The sequence below is a fragment of the Enhydra lutris genome, unplaced genomic scaffold, assembly GCF_002288905.1.
Source record: "Enhydra lutris kenyoni isolate GAN:26980312 unplaced genomic scaffold, ASM228890v2 scaffoldscaffold18, whole genome shotgun sequence".
NCBI lineage: Eukaryota > Metazoa > Chordata > Mammalia > Carnivora > Mustelidae > Enhydra > Enhydra lutris.
Window position 1 is genome coordinate 21,305,535 of NW_019154102.1, and position 17,528 is coordinate 21,323,062.

The window sequence follows — 17,528 nt, forward strand, 5'->3', positions numbered from 1 at the left end:
GTGGGGTATAGCCTCTCACAGAAGTTTAGAGACCACATGCCTGAGGGACATCATCAAGTACGTACCTGAGTGCAGCTGCATAGCCCATCTGGCAGTGGGGGAGTCAGGGAGACCAGAAGATGTCTGGGTTCTAAAGGGAGAAAGCCGAGCAAGCCTGGCCTAGAGAAGAGAAGCCACAATGGGATCAAAGACATCCACAGCAGATGTCAGCTCAACAAGACCAGGGGCCCAAGGACTAGCTGGGGAAATACACATGAGTATTCCCATTCCAGCCTCCATAGTACATACACTCTTTGCTGTACCTAAAGGAGGATGAGAGGATCTCCTAGGAGAGCTGGCATAAGAGGCAATAAAGCTCCATGGGGATTCTGAACATTAAACAGACACAGTATTTACTCAAAGAAGTACTTACCCTTAATGGGGTAAACCAGTCTTGCCACCATCTGAGTCAGAGGGTCTTACTGGGTTCTCAAAAGTAGAATTCAATGTAGAAAGTTACATTTCTTCCCATCTAAATTGTGCTCATAATTGTCAATCCTGCTTTGAAGTGTGAGATTAGAACCCAGCATTGTGACCATAGCCTTGCCATCTCACATCTATAGGGAGAGCTGCACAGATGATCTTCCAGCAAATGAGCTCCTTTATTATGAGCAGGGCTTTGGCCACCAAGTCCCACATGGTCTGTCTCTTCCCTTGGGGACCAGCTCCAAATTGTATGATGCAGGAAAACTCTCTTAGGTTCTTCTCACCTCAGAACACCCCAATGAGGCAGGTGCCCCAGGCCCATCTTCCACACTGGTGTTGCTAGAATGATATATTCTTGGGGAACAAAGTCTTCCAAAAAGGAAAGAAGGGATCCAAAGAGGAGTAGAAGAGGTCCCCAAAATAATCAAGTCGTATTTATAGACCCTACCCTCCCATTGAAAGATCTACCTTTAACACTGTGTCTTTGGAATCCATTTTATTGCTAATCCAGTGCAATGGGATAACCCAGAGATTAGAACAAGCAGAGAAGGTGGAGGGTAGGAGGACGCAGTGACTTCCCTCAGGGGCTAGCTTATGTGGTCCCAGTACTCAATGCCTCTCTGCTAACCCAAAGAGCAGTCTGTCTCAAGGGAGGTCAGTAGCACATCAGAGAAGTCCTGTCTTTATCTTTGAGAGACCCTTCCACTCAATTCTTGCCGTTCTCCTCTGTATCTATGTGGGACCAACGAGATAGGCCTTTTATAAAATTCATATAAATATTCCCTCTGGAAGTCCACTAGAATTGATTAAGACTTACTTCAATTAGTTTAACCACCAGGCCCATCATAGGTCAGAGAGACAGAAATGATTAGCTTTCTCAAAATATGTTCAGCTCACTGCCAGAGTTAGGAGCACACACCAGTAGAGATTTTGTCAAACACACTGAACTTCACACACATACACTAAACCCACTTTTGTGATTGATTTAATTTTTCTGTGGGGACAGAAGATTGAGAGTTACAACGAAGGAAATCTCCCACTTATTTTCATGAAGAAATTCATTTTCCCTCTAATATTTTCTTTTCATGCTGATCACATGGGGGTCTCAAGAGTCTGCTTTGGGTGTTGCTTAGATCTCTTCCTGAGTAGCTGCAGCCCAGGGCACCCTCCATTGGAGGTGGCATTGCTCCGAGTTTAGATGGATCCTGTCGTGTATGCTCCAGGTCTCACTTTTCCCAAGTTCCAGGGAGGACAACCAGCATCCATATCATCAAGGCACCACTCCCTAAACCCCCAAAGTTTAGAAGACATAGTAGCATCCTGAGCCAACACAACCACTAGTGCAGACTCACACTGAGTCCCAGAATTCTTGGTCCAGGGCAGCAAAGTTTAATGCCTAAACTGGTAATGCAAGAAGGAATGGCGGGGCTGACAACCAGAGGGTACCCACCCCAACAAAGGGAAGTCCGAGTTTTTAAAATACTCTGCTCACTAAACCCAAGAATACGCCCCACGGGCCACCAGCAAACACTGGGACAGACAGATGTGTTCCCAGGGAGAACTGTAGACCACCACACTGAGGTGGGATATTTTGCTATCGCGTACAACCAGGATCTGGGGAAATGTGAGCTGGAAAGCAGGAGATCGATGCTTCAAGGCCTTCCCAGGGTGCTAATGAATTCATCCCAGCTGGCTAGACCATCTCACTTCAGAACTTAAAATGCTAGTAGAAGAAGTGTCCCCAGTGATTAATTTCACACAGATTACCACAACCTGCAGACAGGGTCGTGGAAATCTACCACCCCTAGAGGCCTCCTTCTCTCAGAAACCCTTCCAAGGCATATTTCCAGAACAGGCCAAAATTTAGAAGTATGAGATGGTAGCACATCCAGGCCCCATAACAGGCACTTATGCTTGTCCACATACTCCTTTCCAAAGTCCTTCTGACTCCAGCACAATTGGTATCTCACTCCACAACACTGAGGATGATCTTTGTCCAGAGACATACCTCTATAGGATCACAGCCATCTCTGAACAAAATTCAGAGCCTTGTAGGATATGAAATGCCCAAGCCATAAACACAGGTGTCAAATAAATGTAATAAACAATAGTGGGTCAGTGAACATCTGTCACCCAGCCCAATCCCAAAACAACAAAATCCTACACCTTAAAAGTCCAATTCCGAATGATTCTTGTCAGGACCTGGACATTGATCCCTATCCCTACCAATGCCAGATGCCGTGGCTTCACACAGCTCATCACCCTCTGCACACATTACTTGCTGATTCAGTCCCCAAGTGAACCTGCTCTGGCTCCAAGAGTTAATCTCCATGCCTGCCATCAGCAGATTCTTTTGTACTTCATTTGGGATTTTTGCCTCTCAGGAATGTTGTTGATCTTGCATAGCCTGTTCTGACTCCATCCTCAAATCCCCAACAATGCCCATCTCTGCCAGCCCCAGGATTCCACTCCTCAGCTCCTCTCCAAGGGCAGGAAGAAGAGTGCCATGCCTGCAAACTGAATCTGGAAGGGGCTTGCCTCCCAGATCCTAAGCTCCTTTGTATATAGCAATTCAGTCCAACAAGTCACATCAGCAATATCCAGGTTTCCAGTTAGAGTATCTGGCCAGGACCCTGAAACTCTATACAGTCACCTCTTCAGGTAAACTGCACTGCACCATTATGAGAATTTTTTGGCAAACAAAGACTGGGCTGAGCTTTGTTTCCCTGACCCCTCTCACTACATCCTGGTTCTTGATTGTAAAATGCAAGCTTTTATAAAGTTATTAAAAATTGTTTTGAATAATTGCTCAAGCCACATGCCAATAAGGATCTCAGAATTAAACCTATTAATAAGGAGAAAACTAACCAGAAAGAAAGTCACACAGTAGCACTTCAAAGAGAAAAAAAAAAAAAAAATCACCTCCCCCTTCCCATCCTGAACAATTCAGTCCTAATGCTATCAGCTCGCAGTGAGGTAGGGGGATCCACGGTGGCCCTTAGTGAAGTTCTGGAGGCTGAGCAGGGTGAGGATGGCATCCACACATGGAGATGACCATGTCAGAGGATGGCAGAGACCAAGCAGATAAGGGAAGTGGCTACACAGCGGGGTGGCAAAGTCCAACCAGCAGGAGAGGGGCTTTGGAGGGGTAACCTGGTATGGAGTCAGACCCAAGCCAAGTAAGAAGGGTGCTCAGGCAGAGTGGCAGGGTAGCATGGGGAGAAGACACCCGTGCCAAATCCAGCAGTCACGCATGTGTGTAGGTGACCTCACGTGGTGAGCCAGAGTTCCAGCGGAATGAGGAGATGTCCACATATGCAGTGAGGGATGGCCTGAGTAGAATGTCAGAGCCAGGGAGAGGGTTCTTATGGCCAGGCAGCTTGTCATGGGTACTGTTATGGGCTGAATTATGTCCCCTCACAATTCATATGTTGAAGTCCTAAACCCCATACCTTAGAATGTAACTGTATTTGGAGATAGGGCCTTAAAAGGGGTAATTAAGTTAAAACAAAGGGTGTGGGAGTTGGGCGGAGATGGGCTAAATGGGTGATGAGTATTAAAGAGGCCACTTGTGATGAGTACTGGGTGTTGTATGTAAATGAAGAATCACTGAATTCTCTTCCAGAAACGAAATCGCACTATATGTAAACTAAAATTTAAATTAAAAAAATAGATATATAATGAAGGGTGGGCACCAATCTAGTATGACTGGTGTCCTTATAAGAGAAAATTGGGGCACACACATGCAGAGGAAAGGACATTTGCAAGCCAAGGAGATGGGTCTCAGAAGAACCCAAATTTGCCAATGTCCTGATCTTAGATTTCCAACCCCCAGAACCATGAGAAATAAATTTCTGTTGTTTAAACCACTTAATCTGTGTATTTTGTTATGTCATCCCTGGCAATACAGGTGATAAAGCCCAAAAGGGGTGAAGAGAAGAGTCATCACGGGGGAGACAGCACAGAGAGGAGAACTGAGTTACACATGCGGTATCCTTGTTGAAAGATTCATTCCAAGGCTCAGGGTGGGAAAGTATATGATGTTCAAGCTCAGAACATCTTCTGCCAGAAAGGAAGTGATCAAAAAAGTGACTGGTCAAATAGAAAACCAGCCCATTTGAAGGGACTTTCACTGGCCACAATGAGGACAATTTGATTAACAAAATAGATCGTGAAATACTATGATATTATGATGGTAATCTACTGAATTAAATGGAAAACTATGTGTCTATTGTATAAAATATAAATGAATATAGAAACAGCCAAAATGTCCTACAATTTAAAAAAAAAATGGGGTGTCTGGGTAGCTCAGTCAGTTAAGCATCCAGCTCTTGATTTCGTCTCAGACCATGATCTCAGGGCCATGAGGTCAAGTCCTGCATTAGCTCTGTGCTGGGCATGAAGCCTGCTTGGGGTTCGCTCTCTCTCCTTCTGCTTCTTTCCCTCTTTCCCTCTCTCTCCTTCTCTTAAAAAAAAAAAAGGTTCTACAGTAAGTAAATGATTAAACTGTGGCACACCCATCCCATGGACTAATACTCAGCAATGAAGAGTAGAGTAGACTTTCAATACAACCACAGGGATGATTTAAAGGGCACTGTGCTAAGTAAAAAGGCCATATTCTAAAGAATACATACTGCATGATTCCATATAGTATAGAACATTCCCCAAATGAGAGAGAGATGGAGAATAGATTAGTGGTTGTCAGGAGGGTAGGAAGAGTGGAGATGTGAGGACAGTGGGCAGGTAGCAGCAGGAGACTTTTACGGGGGTGGAATAGTACTAGATCTTCCCAGGAGTGGTGATTCTGCACATCTACACATGTGACAAAATGAAAGGAAAATATACACACATAGTACCAATACCGATTTTCTTGTTTTGATACTGTCCTATAGTTACAGAAGACATCTATATTAAGGAAGACCATGTTAAGGATGCATGGGACTTCTCTGTACTATCTTTGTAACTTCCTGTGGATCTGTAATTATTTCAAAATAAAAATTTTCACAAATATAGAAAGTTTGATGAAGAATAGGATATACAGATAGCTTCAAAACACCTTCACACAAAACACAGATTACAAAGGAGAAAAACTAAACTTTAAAGTAGAGAGGCCTGGCAGTCATCCCATTAAGCAAATGATTGAAGTGAATATCCTTAGTAATAGAACAAATCAAAATGTACCCCATCCAATAGGATGCAAGGAGTAGAAAACAGCAGCACTTCTGTGATATTTCTGCCAAAGATTCATGTCTGAATCTAACTCAGGAGGAAATAGACAAACCCAAATCCAACATTCTACAAAACAACTGGCCTATAATCTTCAAATGTGTCAAGGTCACAAAAGTCATGGAAAGACCAATAAAGTGTTCCAGACAGCTGGAGGATAAAAACATATGACAGCTAAATGCAACTCATGATTCTCAGCTGGTACTTCTGCTAGAAAAGACTTTCAGACTGTTGGTGAAAACCTGAATTGAGCCTGAGGATTTTGTGGCAGCAATGTCACAACATTGACTTCCTGATTTTGACAGCCACACTGTGGTCTACAAGAGAATGTCCCCATTTATAGGAAATGCACACTAATTAGGGGTGATGGGGTATCAAGCTGGCAACTTACTCTCAAATGGGTCAGGAAAAAAGTTATTTGTACTCTACCTGAAACCCTTCTGTAAGTTGTTTCAGAATAAATGCTTTTATGTTAACAATAAATGATTTAGAAGTCAAAGAATGAGAAATTCTTCACAAAACTGATGAAATCCTAGAACATTTCTGCAAAAAAATGGCACTCTTTACTTTCAGGCTTGGGAAATCACACTTGGCAGAGGGTACATGCATATCCAAAAAAATCTCAGAAACATGATTCTTTGTTCATTCTAAGAATTAGCACAGTCTTCAATTTAAACTGCATTAGCTAAAAGACTGAAATGTATGTACCTCCCTTTTTTAAAAGAAAGTTCCAGTTAGAACTTTTTTGTGTCTTACTACAAAATGTTAGTCCCCAACTTTAAATCTACTTACTATCAATGGCCTATTTCCAGAATCAATAATCCTTAGAAGACAAGGACATCCTGTACATCCTTGCTGCTGGTGATTTCAAGCATAAGCCTACTCTCTTTCCATTCAGGTTCTAGTCCCAGACAAGCCCAAAAGGACTGGCAGAAAGGTGCAGCCAGGCATCTCACCATGAGAATGACATGGTAATACCTACCTGCTAAAAACCAGTGAGGATTAAATGCAAGTAAAAGTCTTGCCTTAATACACAGAACATATTGAAACTAACATTACTATTATTAACAGAGAACACATTCAAGGTTCAGCTCAGGTGATATCTTCATCCTTATCTCGTTCTCAGGCATTCCCTGTCAGCTCATGTAGTAGCCTTGGGGATTTTGTTGCCTAAGGGTTGACTGGCAAGGGAAGGTTTGATTTATAGGTCAAGTGGCCAGAATATGAAAATCTAAAACTGAACATGTACGGAAGTAGAATCCTTAGAAAACAGTAATCAAGTCAGAAATCAACAAAACAAAGAGGCAACCCACAGAATGGGAAAAGATATTTGCAAATGTTACTACAAAGGGCTGATATCCAAGATCTATAAAGAACTTCTCAAACTCGACACCCAAAAAACAAATAAGTCAAAAAATAGGCAGAAGACATGAGCAGACACTTCTCCAAAGAAGACACACAAATGGCTAACAGACGCATGAAAAAGTGTTCATCATCATTAGCCATCAGGGAATTTCATTTCAAAACCACAATGAGATACCACCTTATGCCAGTTAGAATGGCAAAAATCAACAAGACAAGAAACAACAAATATTGGAGAAACTGTGGAGAAAGGAGAAACCCTCTTACACTGTTCGTGGGAATGCACGTTGGTGCAGCCACTTTGGAAAACAGTTTGGAGATTTCTCAAAAAATTAAAAATAGAGCTACCCTATGACCCAGCAATTGTACTATGGGGTATTTGCCCCAAAGATACAGAAGAAGTGAAAAGAAGGGCCATATGCACCCTCAATGTTCATAGCAGCAATATCCACAATAGCCAAGCTGTGGAAGGAGCCAAGACGCCCTTCAACAGATGAATGGATAAAGAAGATGTGGTCCATATGCACAATGGAATATTACTCAGCCATCAGAAAGGATGAAAACCCAAATTTTGCATCAACATGCATGGGACTGGAGGAGATTATGCTGAGTGCAAGAAGTCAAAGAGGGGCACCTGGGTGGCTCAGTGGGTTAAAGCCTCTGCCTTTGGCTCAGGTCATGATCCCAGGGTCCTGGGATTGAGCCCCTCATCAGGCTCTCTGCTCAGCAGGGAGCCTGCTTCCCTTCCTCTCTCTCTCTGCCTGCTTCTCTGCCAACTTGTGATCTCTGTCAGATAAATAAATAAAATCTTTTAAAAAGAAGTAAGTCAAAGAGAGAAAGTCAATTATCATATGGCTTCACTTATTTGTGGAACATAAGGAATAGCATGGAGGAATTAGAAGAGGAAAATGAAGGGGGAGAAATCAGTGTGGGAGATAAACCATGAGAGACTATGGACTCCGGGAAACAAACTGAGGGTTTTAGAAGGGAGTGGGGTGGGGATGGGTGAGCCTGGGTTCACCATGGGTGAAGCCATGGGTGATAGCTATTAAGGAGGACACAGATTGTATGGAGCACTGGATATTATACACAAACAATGAATCATGGAGCACTTCATCAAAAACTAATGAGGTACTGTATGGTGACTAACATAATAAAAAAATAAGTATTAAACTAAAATGGTCTAATTTTTAAAACTCATTTATTTTTGGTTTGTAAATTTAGGAATTCCTTATATGTGAGACCCTAAAATTGTGAAAATATTTTTAAAACAAAGTATGAAATTTGATAGTATGCATATTTGACTTAAGATAAGACAAAAGTAATTTTGTTTTAGGTCTATGTAATAAATCAGCCCTTTTTTTCTGGTATTCTGGTATAATTCATCTATGTGAATCACAATCTTGTTTAGTAACTTGGTTTCGTTTTTTACTCTGTTTTGAATACTATAGTTTAATGATATCTTCAAATTTTATTTTGTCACCACAAAAATGTTTTGAATAAGAAATATAAATTAAAAATTATAAATAATGCAAAAAAAAAAAAAGAAAGAAAGGAAAAGAAATGGCAGTCAAGGCCAGCCAATCACGAGGAAGCCTGTAAGACCTCAAACCAGAATAGAGCATTATTAAGGGCCAAGTGGATAAACTCAGAGCACAGACAGAGCTAGGATGCCCGTAGCTTATTGTTGATTGCTCACTAATCAATATTGATTACCCATGATGAGCCAAGCAGATTGAATAACATATGTCCAAGTGAACACTGACAGGCCAAACACTGCACTAGACGCCTCACTGACAGGATTCCATTTAAGCCTCACAATTTCCTGATGGACAAGGTAGGTACAATTATCATTTCTATTCCACAGATGGAAAAGCTGAGGATTAGAGATTCAGTAGCTCACTCAAGGATGCACAACTAGCAAGGGTTAAAACCAGCATTTGAACCCCCCATGTTTGGTCTCTAGAACCTGCATTCGGCTGCTGTTCTAAAGTGCCTCCCACCACCAACCGTCACTTGTGACTCCACAGCTCCCATCGTCCTGTACATCGCACTATGCAGCTTGTTTATCACAGTATGCTTGGCTCCAGTTCCTACAAGCCATTGTTTCTATAGCAGTTGTGCTGGAGAATGGACCAAGGGGTCTCGTCAGAGTGACAGTGAGACACAGCAAGGGTCAACAGTCTACTTTGTGGACTTAGAGAGGCAGGCTGCACCTTGTATCTAGCAGCTTTATTAGTGTGGCAAAGAAACAAGAGCTATTATAATAAACTCTTGTTTGTACTTAGAAAATGCACCTTCCTACAGGAAACAATTGAGGGTTGCTGGAGGGGAGGGGGTCGGGGCATGGGATAACTGGATGATGGGCATGAAGGCGGGCATGGGATGGAAGGAGCACTGAGTGTTGTATGCAACTGATGAATCACTGAACTCTACCCTGAAACTAATAATAAACTATATGTTAATTAATTGAATTAAAAAAAAAAAGAAAATGCTGCCTTCCCACAAGGCTAACCAAAAAATACGTGTGCATGCATGTGCGCACATGTGCATGGGTATGTGGGGTCACCATGGATCTTTATGTATGGCAAGCTACTTCTTTTTCTGGAGACCTCAGAGTTAAATAAATAAAATCTTAAAGTTTTTCTATTTATTTATTTATTTGTCAGAAGGAGAGAGAGAGAACAAGCAGGCCGAGTGGCAGGCGGAGGCAGAGAGAGAGAAGCAGGCTCCCCACTGATAAAAAAGCCCAACATGGGACTCGAACCCAGGGCCCTGGGATCATGACCTGAGCCGAAGGCAGTGGCTTAACCAACTGAGCCACCCAGATGTCACTAGAAAACCTTTTGATGAATTAATTAGGGTCATAAAAATGTAAACTTATGTCTGTACTAGATAACTTTTCAGGGGCTGCCTTCTCCTTGAGTTGCTTACCAATTAACTGGAAACATAATAATAGATTTTCCAAACTAGCAAACTCTACTTTTCCCACCTAGGTACTTTCACAAAATGATCTTATTTCAAGCATCTTTTAGCCTGGAAAATTCCAAACGCCTCAAGGAAAATATTTTGGGTTTTTTTACATCAATGTGGCTATTTAAGAAGAAACACTTTACCAGACTCCTGGTTGGGGAGATAACTCCAGTCGTAGACATCACACTCTGGCGACAAGTACATGCTGACTCACCACTGCCACCATCTGCCCAGGGCCTTTCCTCCTCATTCTTCAAGCCCACAGTACAGCTGGCATGCTGGGTGATGTTTCTGGATAGGTCTCCAGCCAAGGATATAGGTGCCTCAGAAGGATTGTTCCTATAGGTCTGGCGATCCGGATTTCGTCTCTAGAAATCATATTTATTTGTCAAACAGTATAATAGTACAGTCATATTTTGAAGATCTAAGTCAATATATTTTAAAATTTTAATCAATGTATTTTCATTTAAGTGATAACGGCAATCTTAAGTTATTATGGATGAAAAGAAAACTCAATAGACTGTATTTATTTTTTTCTACAACCTTAAAATATTGTGTAATTGGCAACTGCATTAAAAAGATTATCCCATGGAACAGATCCTGTAGTTTATAATAAATGCAGCACAAAGCACTTCTGTCACCCATACAAGGAAAAACTAAGGCAGCCACCGGCCCATGTGCAAACACTGTGGTCAGGCCCCAGCCCAAACATCCAATTGGCTAACAGGATAATCCATTCCCACCATTGAAGAATGTATCCCCTCAGAAGTCACCCTTGCAGGATAAGTGGACAAGGAAAAAAAGTTGAAAGTACCATTCTATACCTGGCCACTCCTGCCCTAAGTTTCTAGAATAATTGTGTTTCTCTACTCTCTAGTATCTGTCCTTCTCTTCTGTCCCTAAATACAATCACATCACTACATAGAAGAGACTTCCACTAACCTAACCATTTCTTCCCTCCTTTTGATCCTTCTTTTCTGTCTCAGATCTCCAGGTTTAATGGACTTGAAATTTGCCATTGTGCTCTGCCTGGACTTCACTAACCTACACTCAACCCCCTATAAGCAGAATTCCAGCCCATTACTATTCCATGTCTCACGTGCTGGGCCTCTCTGTAGCTTCTTGCACTACTTCCTACACTCAGATTCCCAAGATTCTCCCCTGCTTGACCTTAGGTTCTATCTTTCCTCTCCACCTTCCTGCTACCTTCTCCTGTCTGATTCTCCTCCTCCATCTTGTCAGTGGTGTCCCTGAGGGCTCATTTCTAAGGTCTTTCTCTTTGCGTCTTCCCTCCTTTGATGACTGATCCACTTACAGGTCTTCAAGGCTTGCCTGACCATACATCCAGCCCGTATAACTAGCCCACAGCTTCCACCACCTAATGTACCTTTCTGAGCTCTGCACCCGATAATGGTGACAACTATGTGCTTCACGGTTTGCAAAGCAGGTTCAATTATTTCATCCCACCAAATGGTTGTAAATCCCATGAGACTGGCATCACAACCACTGCTGAGCATTCCACCAGAGTGGTCTCTCAGGGAGGGCCTCTCCAAGAGAAATGCCTCTTCCTTTCTGAGTCCAATTCGATGGAAAACCATCACTACAGAGTGGAAGCCTCTTCTCCATCCCTAGCTATCAATGTTCTATTAAAGATTTAGCAGTCAGGAGCCAGATGCCCTGAACAGTGACAGGAGGGAAGTATAGACCTCAACCAGGAACTTGGCTCCAAAGCTCATACAGATCTGGATTCAAACCCCAGGCCTGACATTTCTTAGCTATGTGGCCTTTCCCTGTATTTTGGTTTCCTCCTCTATAAAACATGGATCATAATTAATTCCCAGAATTGTTATAAACAACTGAAACATATAAACTGCCTGGCAATGGGAAGGGCTCAATAAATGGTAGATACTGCTCTTAATTCTTAAGGCTTTACCTCAGAGTCTTTGGCTGCTTCCAAAACATCACTGAGAACTTGTATGTACTCGGTTGCACCTTTAAGGATATCAACTTTGCTAGGCTTCCTGCTTTGGGGAAGAAATGGCACAAGTGCCTTCAGTTTGGCAAAACCACGGTTGAGATTTTTTATCTGGAAAACAAACAAACAAACAAAAGCAAAGTGACATACAGAGAAGCTAACTTGTACAGCTATCCCCCGCCCCAAAACCACAGAAGAGGGCTGTGAGGGCTTGTTTGCACAGCTCTTGTCTGGGTGGTGAACCAAAGCACATGCCAGAATCACCACTCCACCAGCAGTGCCGTTGCTAGCAATCGAGGAAGGGCTGGTGTAAACTCAGCACTTTGGGTGAATGGGCTGGAAGGGAAGGGGGTCGGTATTCCTGCTGAACCCCTCCTCTTCCTCCTATAGCATACCTACTGCAATGTTCAGGCAGTGGGGAAATGGCTAGAACTCGAAGTCAAAACATCAGGATTTGAAACCCTGCTCCTCCATGTACTACCTTACAAGAATGTAGGATATTTCATATCACCAAGCTATGGTTTACTGCAAAGTGGAAAATACCCACCTTGTAAGCTTTTTTGTGGTGATTAATATAATCACACATAAGACACTTCTTCCTGACCTGGCCCAAAGAAAGACCTAAGTGGTACTGATAATGAATAAAATGTGCAAATACTTGTCTACTCAAGCACCATGCCATCAACTCTTTAACCTCTTTATCAGCCTAACGGAGTAAAGAGTTAGAGTCTAGAGAATCTGCATGTTGGCAAGATTTGAAAGGCAGAATAAGGTTATTTATTTTTATGTTTATAAGTCTTTAGGATCTAATCCTTCAGTTCTGAAGGCTTGGAACGCTGATGACCATCCCCCAAAGGGAACTGGCCTTGGAAAAACTGGCTTCCACTACACCATAAAGCCAATATACTCATATTGAGAGCCTTCTCCCACTCCAGATCAAAGTGAATAATGGACACAGTCATCCCATTTCAGCAGATAAAGACCAACAAAAGTATGAAAATGAAAAAAAAAAAAGAAAATGTGGAACTTTGTTAAAATAACTACAAAAGAAAATAGAAATTAGGTATCATTTTCCATGTGCCAAGCTGATAATATTGTCATACCCAGCAATAGAGATGAGCAAAGGGAAGAGTTTTCTATCCCATAAGAAGGGATTAAAATTAGTAAAATTCTCTAGGAAGAAGCAGTTGGGCATCTAGTATCAAAAGTTGTGAGACTGTATACATCCTCTGTCCCAGTAATTTCATTTCTAGAATTTTATTTGAGAGCAATTATCACACATGCACATAAAGACCAGGAAAACCTGCAAAAAGCATAAAGACTGGAGAGGTATGGTCCATTTTATGACAGAGTATGCAGTAAAAAGCTGTTCTTTCAAAGAATTCTCAAGAATGAGGAAATGCCAAATCCAAACCACAATGAGATACCGCCTCACACGGGTCAGAATGGCTAAAATTAATAGGTCAGGAAACGACAGATGTTGGTGAGGACAAGGAGAAAGGGGAACCCTCTTACACGGCTGGTGGGAATGCAAACTGGGGCAGTCACTCCGGAAAACAGTTTGGAGATTCCTCAAAAAGGTGAAAATAGAGCTACCCTATGACCCAACAATTGCACTACTAGAGATTTACCCCAAAGATACCAATGTAGTGATCTGAAGGGGCACCTGCACCCCAGTGTTTATAACAGCAATGTCTACAATAGCCATACTATGGAAAGACCCCAGATGTCCATCAAGAGATGAATGGATAAAGAAGATATGATATATATACACAATGGAATATTACTCAGCCATCAAATAAATGAAATATTGCCATTTGCAATGATGTGGGTGGAACTAGAGAGTATTATGCTAAGTGAAATCACTCAATCAGAGAAAGACAATTATCACATGATTTCACTCATATGTGGAATTTAAGAAACAAAACGGAGGGGGTGCCTGAGTGGCTCAGCTGGTTAAGTTCTGCCTTCAGCTCAGGTCATGATCACAGGGTCCTGGGATCAAGCCCCATGTCAGGCTCTCTGCTTGGCCAGGAGTCTGTTTCTCTCTCTCCACTCATGCTCTCTGGCTCTCTTCTGTCTCACTCTCTCTCAAATAAAGAACGTAAATCTTTAAAAAAAGAGAGAGAAAGAGACACAACAGGAAAATAGGGGAAGGGAGGGGAAAATGAAACAAGACAAATCAGAGGGCAGAGAGGAGACAAACCATAAGAGACTCTTAATCATAGGAAACAAACGGGGTTGCTGGGGAACCGGGCGGGTGCGGGGGAGATGGGGTAATTGTGTGATGGACATTAAGAAGTGCATGGGATATAATGAGCACTGGGTGTTATATAAGACTGAAAAATCACTAAAGTCTACCTCTGAAACTAACAATACACTATATGTTAATGAGCTGAATTTTTAAAAAATAATCAGGAAATGCTTTTGATAACGTTGATTGAAAAAAATGGAAAACTATGTACCATCTCACAAATTTATAATTTATATATGTGCACACATAACTAGGGAAAAAAAAAGACTGGGAGGGTATATACAAGAATGTTAGTTCATAGCAGTTATATCTGTGTTATAGGTGTTTCTGTTCCCCAGTCATTTCTCTAATCTTCAGGTGCATTAATTTTGTCCTTGTAAAGAAGAATGAAGGCCATTAGCTTTAAAATAGAGGATAAAACCAGGACGAATTCTCTGCAGAAAGCACTTGCTTCCTGATGGGAAGGCCCATATTAAATGCAAACTATTGGATCAGAATCTTGAGGCCACATTGTCACTCAGATCGCAGGGTTATTTTCACAAGGGGTCTAATGCCAGGTGAGACCATGCTTTCCCACTCTTGGAGTTTCTCCAGCTTCCCTCGGTCTTCTACTCTCACTTGGTCCTCTCTCCTTCTGCTCTTTCCCACACCCCTAGCGGATTCACTAAGGGCTACACTTCCAAAGGGCCCGGGCATGCAGGAGCGTCCCCAGCAGAACCTCCCCCCTCAAGTCCCCAGCTTGAAGGCGCCCCTCCGTCCTCCCGTGCCCCGCCCCCGCTCCCTCTCTAGGACGCCTGGGCTGCCGTCAAACTCCAGGTTTGCAAAGAACACAAGGGAGACCAGACTGGACACACCGGGGCCCCGGTTCAGTTAGAAACACTAAAAGCCACCAGTAGATGTCGCTCGGACTACGGGCCCCAGGACCGTTGCCCCTTGTGATTCGCCGCGTCCCTGCCTGACGGGGAAATGAGGCACGGGCTGGAGTGGGAATCCGGGGCACACCGGAGCACCGTGTTTCCTCACTCCAAGAAAGAGAAACGAATAACCTCCACTGGGCCCCGTGATCCCACACTTGCTTCCAGACAGAGATGCAGAGGAGAGGGAAAGGGACGGTGGGAGCGCTTTGCGCTCCAAGCGCTCACCCGGCGCGAGCCGCTGAGAGAAGGAGGCGCAACTCCTGGGCGCTAACCTTTTTGAAAGCACCTGCCAAGCGGAGACATTTTCGACGCCGTCACGGGCCTCGCGTGCCCCCGTCCTACCCCTAGACCCCCTTGCAGGCGGTTAGCAGGTGAGAGGGCCAACCCACCGTCAAAGAACGAGCGGCTGGACGAGGGAGGAGGGTAACAAGGCCGCTACCGTTCTCTCAAGCTAGAGACCCGAGCCGGGCCTCAGGAGGTTCGAGTCGCCTCCGAGGCCCGCGGCGTGGGGGGGTGGGGTGGTCGTGAGTGGGTGCACCGGCTACTGGCCAGATGTTCGGCGGGGAGCAGCATGTCGTGGGGTGGTCGAGCCCGGGTGGCCTTGGGGACCCGCGCGGGGCAGGGCGCTCACCCTCTCACGCTCCTTGGCGTTTGCCACGCGGCGCCGCTCCAGCACCAACTGGAGGTCCTCGGTCGAGGAGTAGCCTCCCGAGGGCAGCCGCTTGAGCCGGCAGACGGCGGCCAGCTGAGGCAGCGGCCCGAACTGCTCCCGCAGCAGGTCCTCCAGCACCTCAGCCGGCGGGACGCCCAGGAGAGCGGGCGCGGGCGCTGCGTCCATGGCGGAGGCGGGAGCGCAGGGGCCCGCGCGCTCTTTCATCGCCCGCACCTGGGGGCTCACGAGGCACGGGGGCGGGGCCTGGGCCCCCTGTCGCTGTTCTCCTGCTTGCCTCGTGTTAGTCAGGTGGGGCTGTAGGGAAGACTGGCCCTTGGGGATCTGGGTTTCAGCAGCTCCGCAGGTGATTTCGGTGAACACGGGATTCCTGACAACTGGTCCTCAAATTTGGCTGCACACCGGAATCACCTGGGGAATTGGGTTATTCTTAATCCGCCCACCTGGGTACCAATCCCCAAAATTCTACTTTGGTCAATCCAGGTTGGGGACTGCGCTTCTGGATACACGTATACACATGTATGCAAATATATAAATGTACATGTATACATTTACCGGAAAAACTGATGGCTACACGCAAAACTTTTAAAAGTTCATTGTGAAATAAAAGTTGCAAGAACGGTAAGAGGTCCTGTAGCCCCTTCACCTAGATTCTCCACTTGCTAACTTTTTTCACATTTACTCCATTGCCCTCCTTGTCTCTCTGAATATTCCCTATTTCATTATTCTTTTACTAAAGTATTTCCTAAGTCTTGCCCCATCTTCATGACCTTGACAGTTTCAAAGAGGAGAAGTCTTCCATTCTGAAGGCCGTCCCTCAACTGGAGTCTGCCCAGGGTTCCCTCCTGTCCAGACCTAGGCCATTCCTTCTTGACTGGGACTCCACAGAAAAGATGCTGGGCTGTCTCCATACATCCCTTCGGGATATACATGATGCTGACCTGTTCCATAACTGGTGAAGTTAACCTTGATCACCCAGTCAAGGTGGTATCTGCCAGGTCCCTTCACCATAAATGGACTATTTTTTCCTTCTGATTGATAAATATTTTGTGAGGAAATCACCGATATCCTCTAGCAACATCCATTGCCGACTCCTGCCTGAATTAACCATCATTTCATGGCCAAGTTGTTGACATTCTATTGTGGGGAAGAGCTTTTCCTTCTCCCCCATTTATTTATTCATTTTGTATTTATGTCGGCATGAACTCATGACTTTTTATTTTATTTAATAAGATGTAATTTATTCATATCCCTATTTCAATGTTCAGATGGCCCCGATTTGGCCTGTAGGAGCCCCTTCATGCTAGTTTTTCTGTTCTTTTGACATGGCCCCATCACTTTTTGCGTGCTTTCTTACTTGTCCCCAAAATGCTCATCTTGGATTGTCCCAGTTCAGCCATGGAATCGGTCAGTTCTTTTAGTGGAAAATGAAATTTAGAAACAAAGATTTGGGGGGGGCACCTGGGTGGCTCACTTGGTTAAGCATCTGCCTTCCGCTCAGATCATGATCTCAGGGCCCTGGGATCAAGTCCCAATTTGGGGCTTCCCCCCCCCCTCCGCCCCCCCCCCCCCACGCATGGTTGCTCTCTCTATCTGTCTCAAATAAATAAACAAAATCTTTTTTAAAAGAAACAAAGATTTGGATGCTTGGATATTAATTCTTTTTGAGATGCAATCCTTCTAAAC

At 44.0% G+C, this 17,528-nt stretch overlaps 1 protein-coding gene across 1 annotated transcript; it reads right to left on the reverse strand.

Moving 5' to 3' along the window:
* Nucleotides 1–10,073: 10,073 nt before the first annotated feature.
* On the reverse strand, nucleotides 10,074–16,010 carry LOC111147932 (folliculogenesis specific bHLH transcription factor). Its single transcript, XM_022504188.1, has 3 exons — nucleotides 15,804–16,010; nucleotides 11,960–12,112; nucleotides 10,074–10,394 (listed from the first exon to the last, which is right to left on the reverse strand). Exons 1-3 carry the CDS (start codon nucleotides 16,008–16,010, stop codon nucleotides 10,074–10,076), a joined length of 681 nt encoding a protein of 226 aa, XP_022359896.1.
* Nucleotides 16,011–17,528: the final 1,518 nt, after the last annotated feature.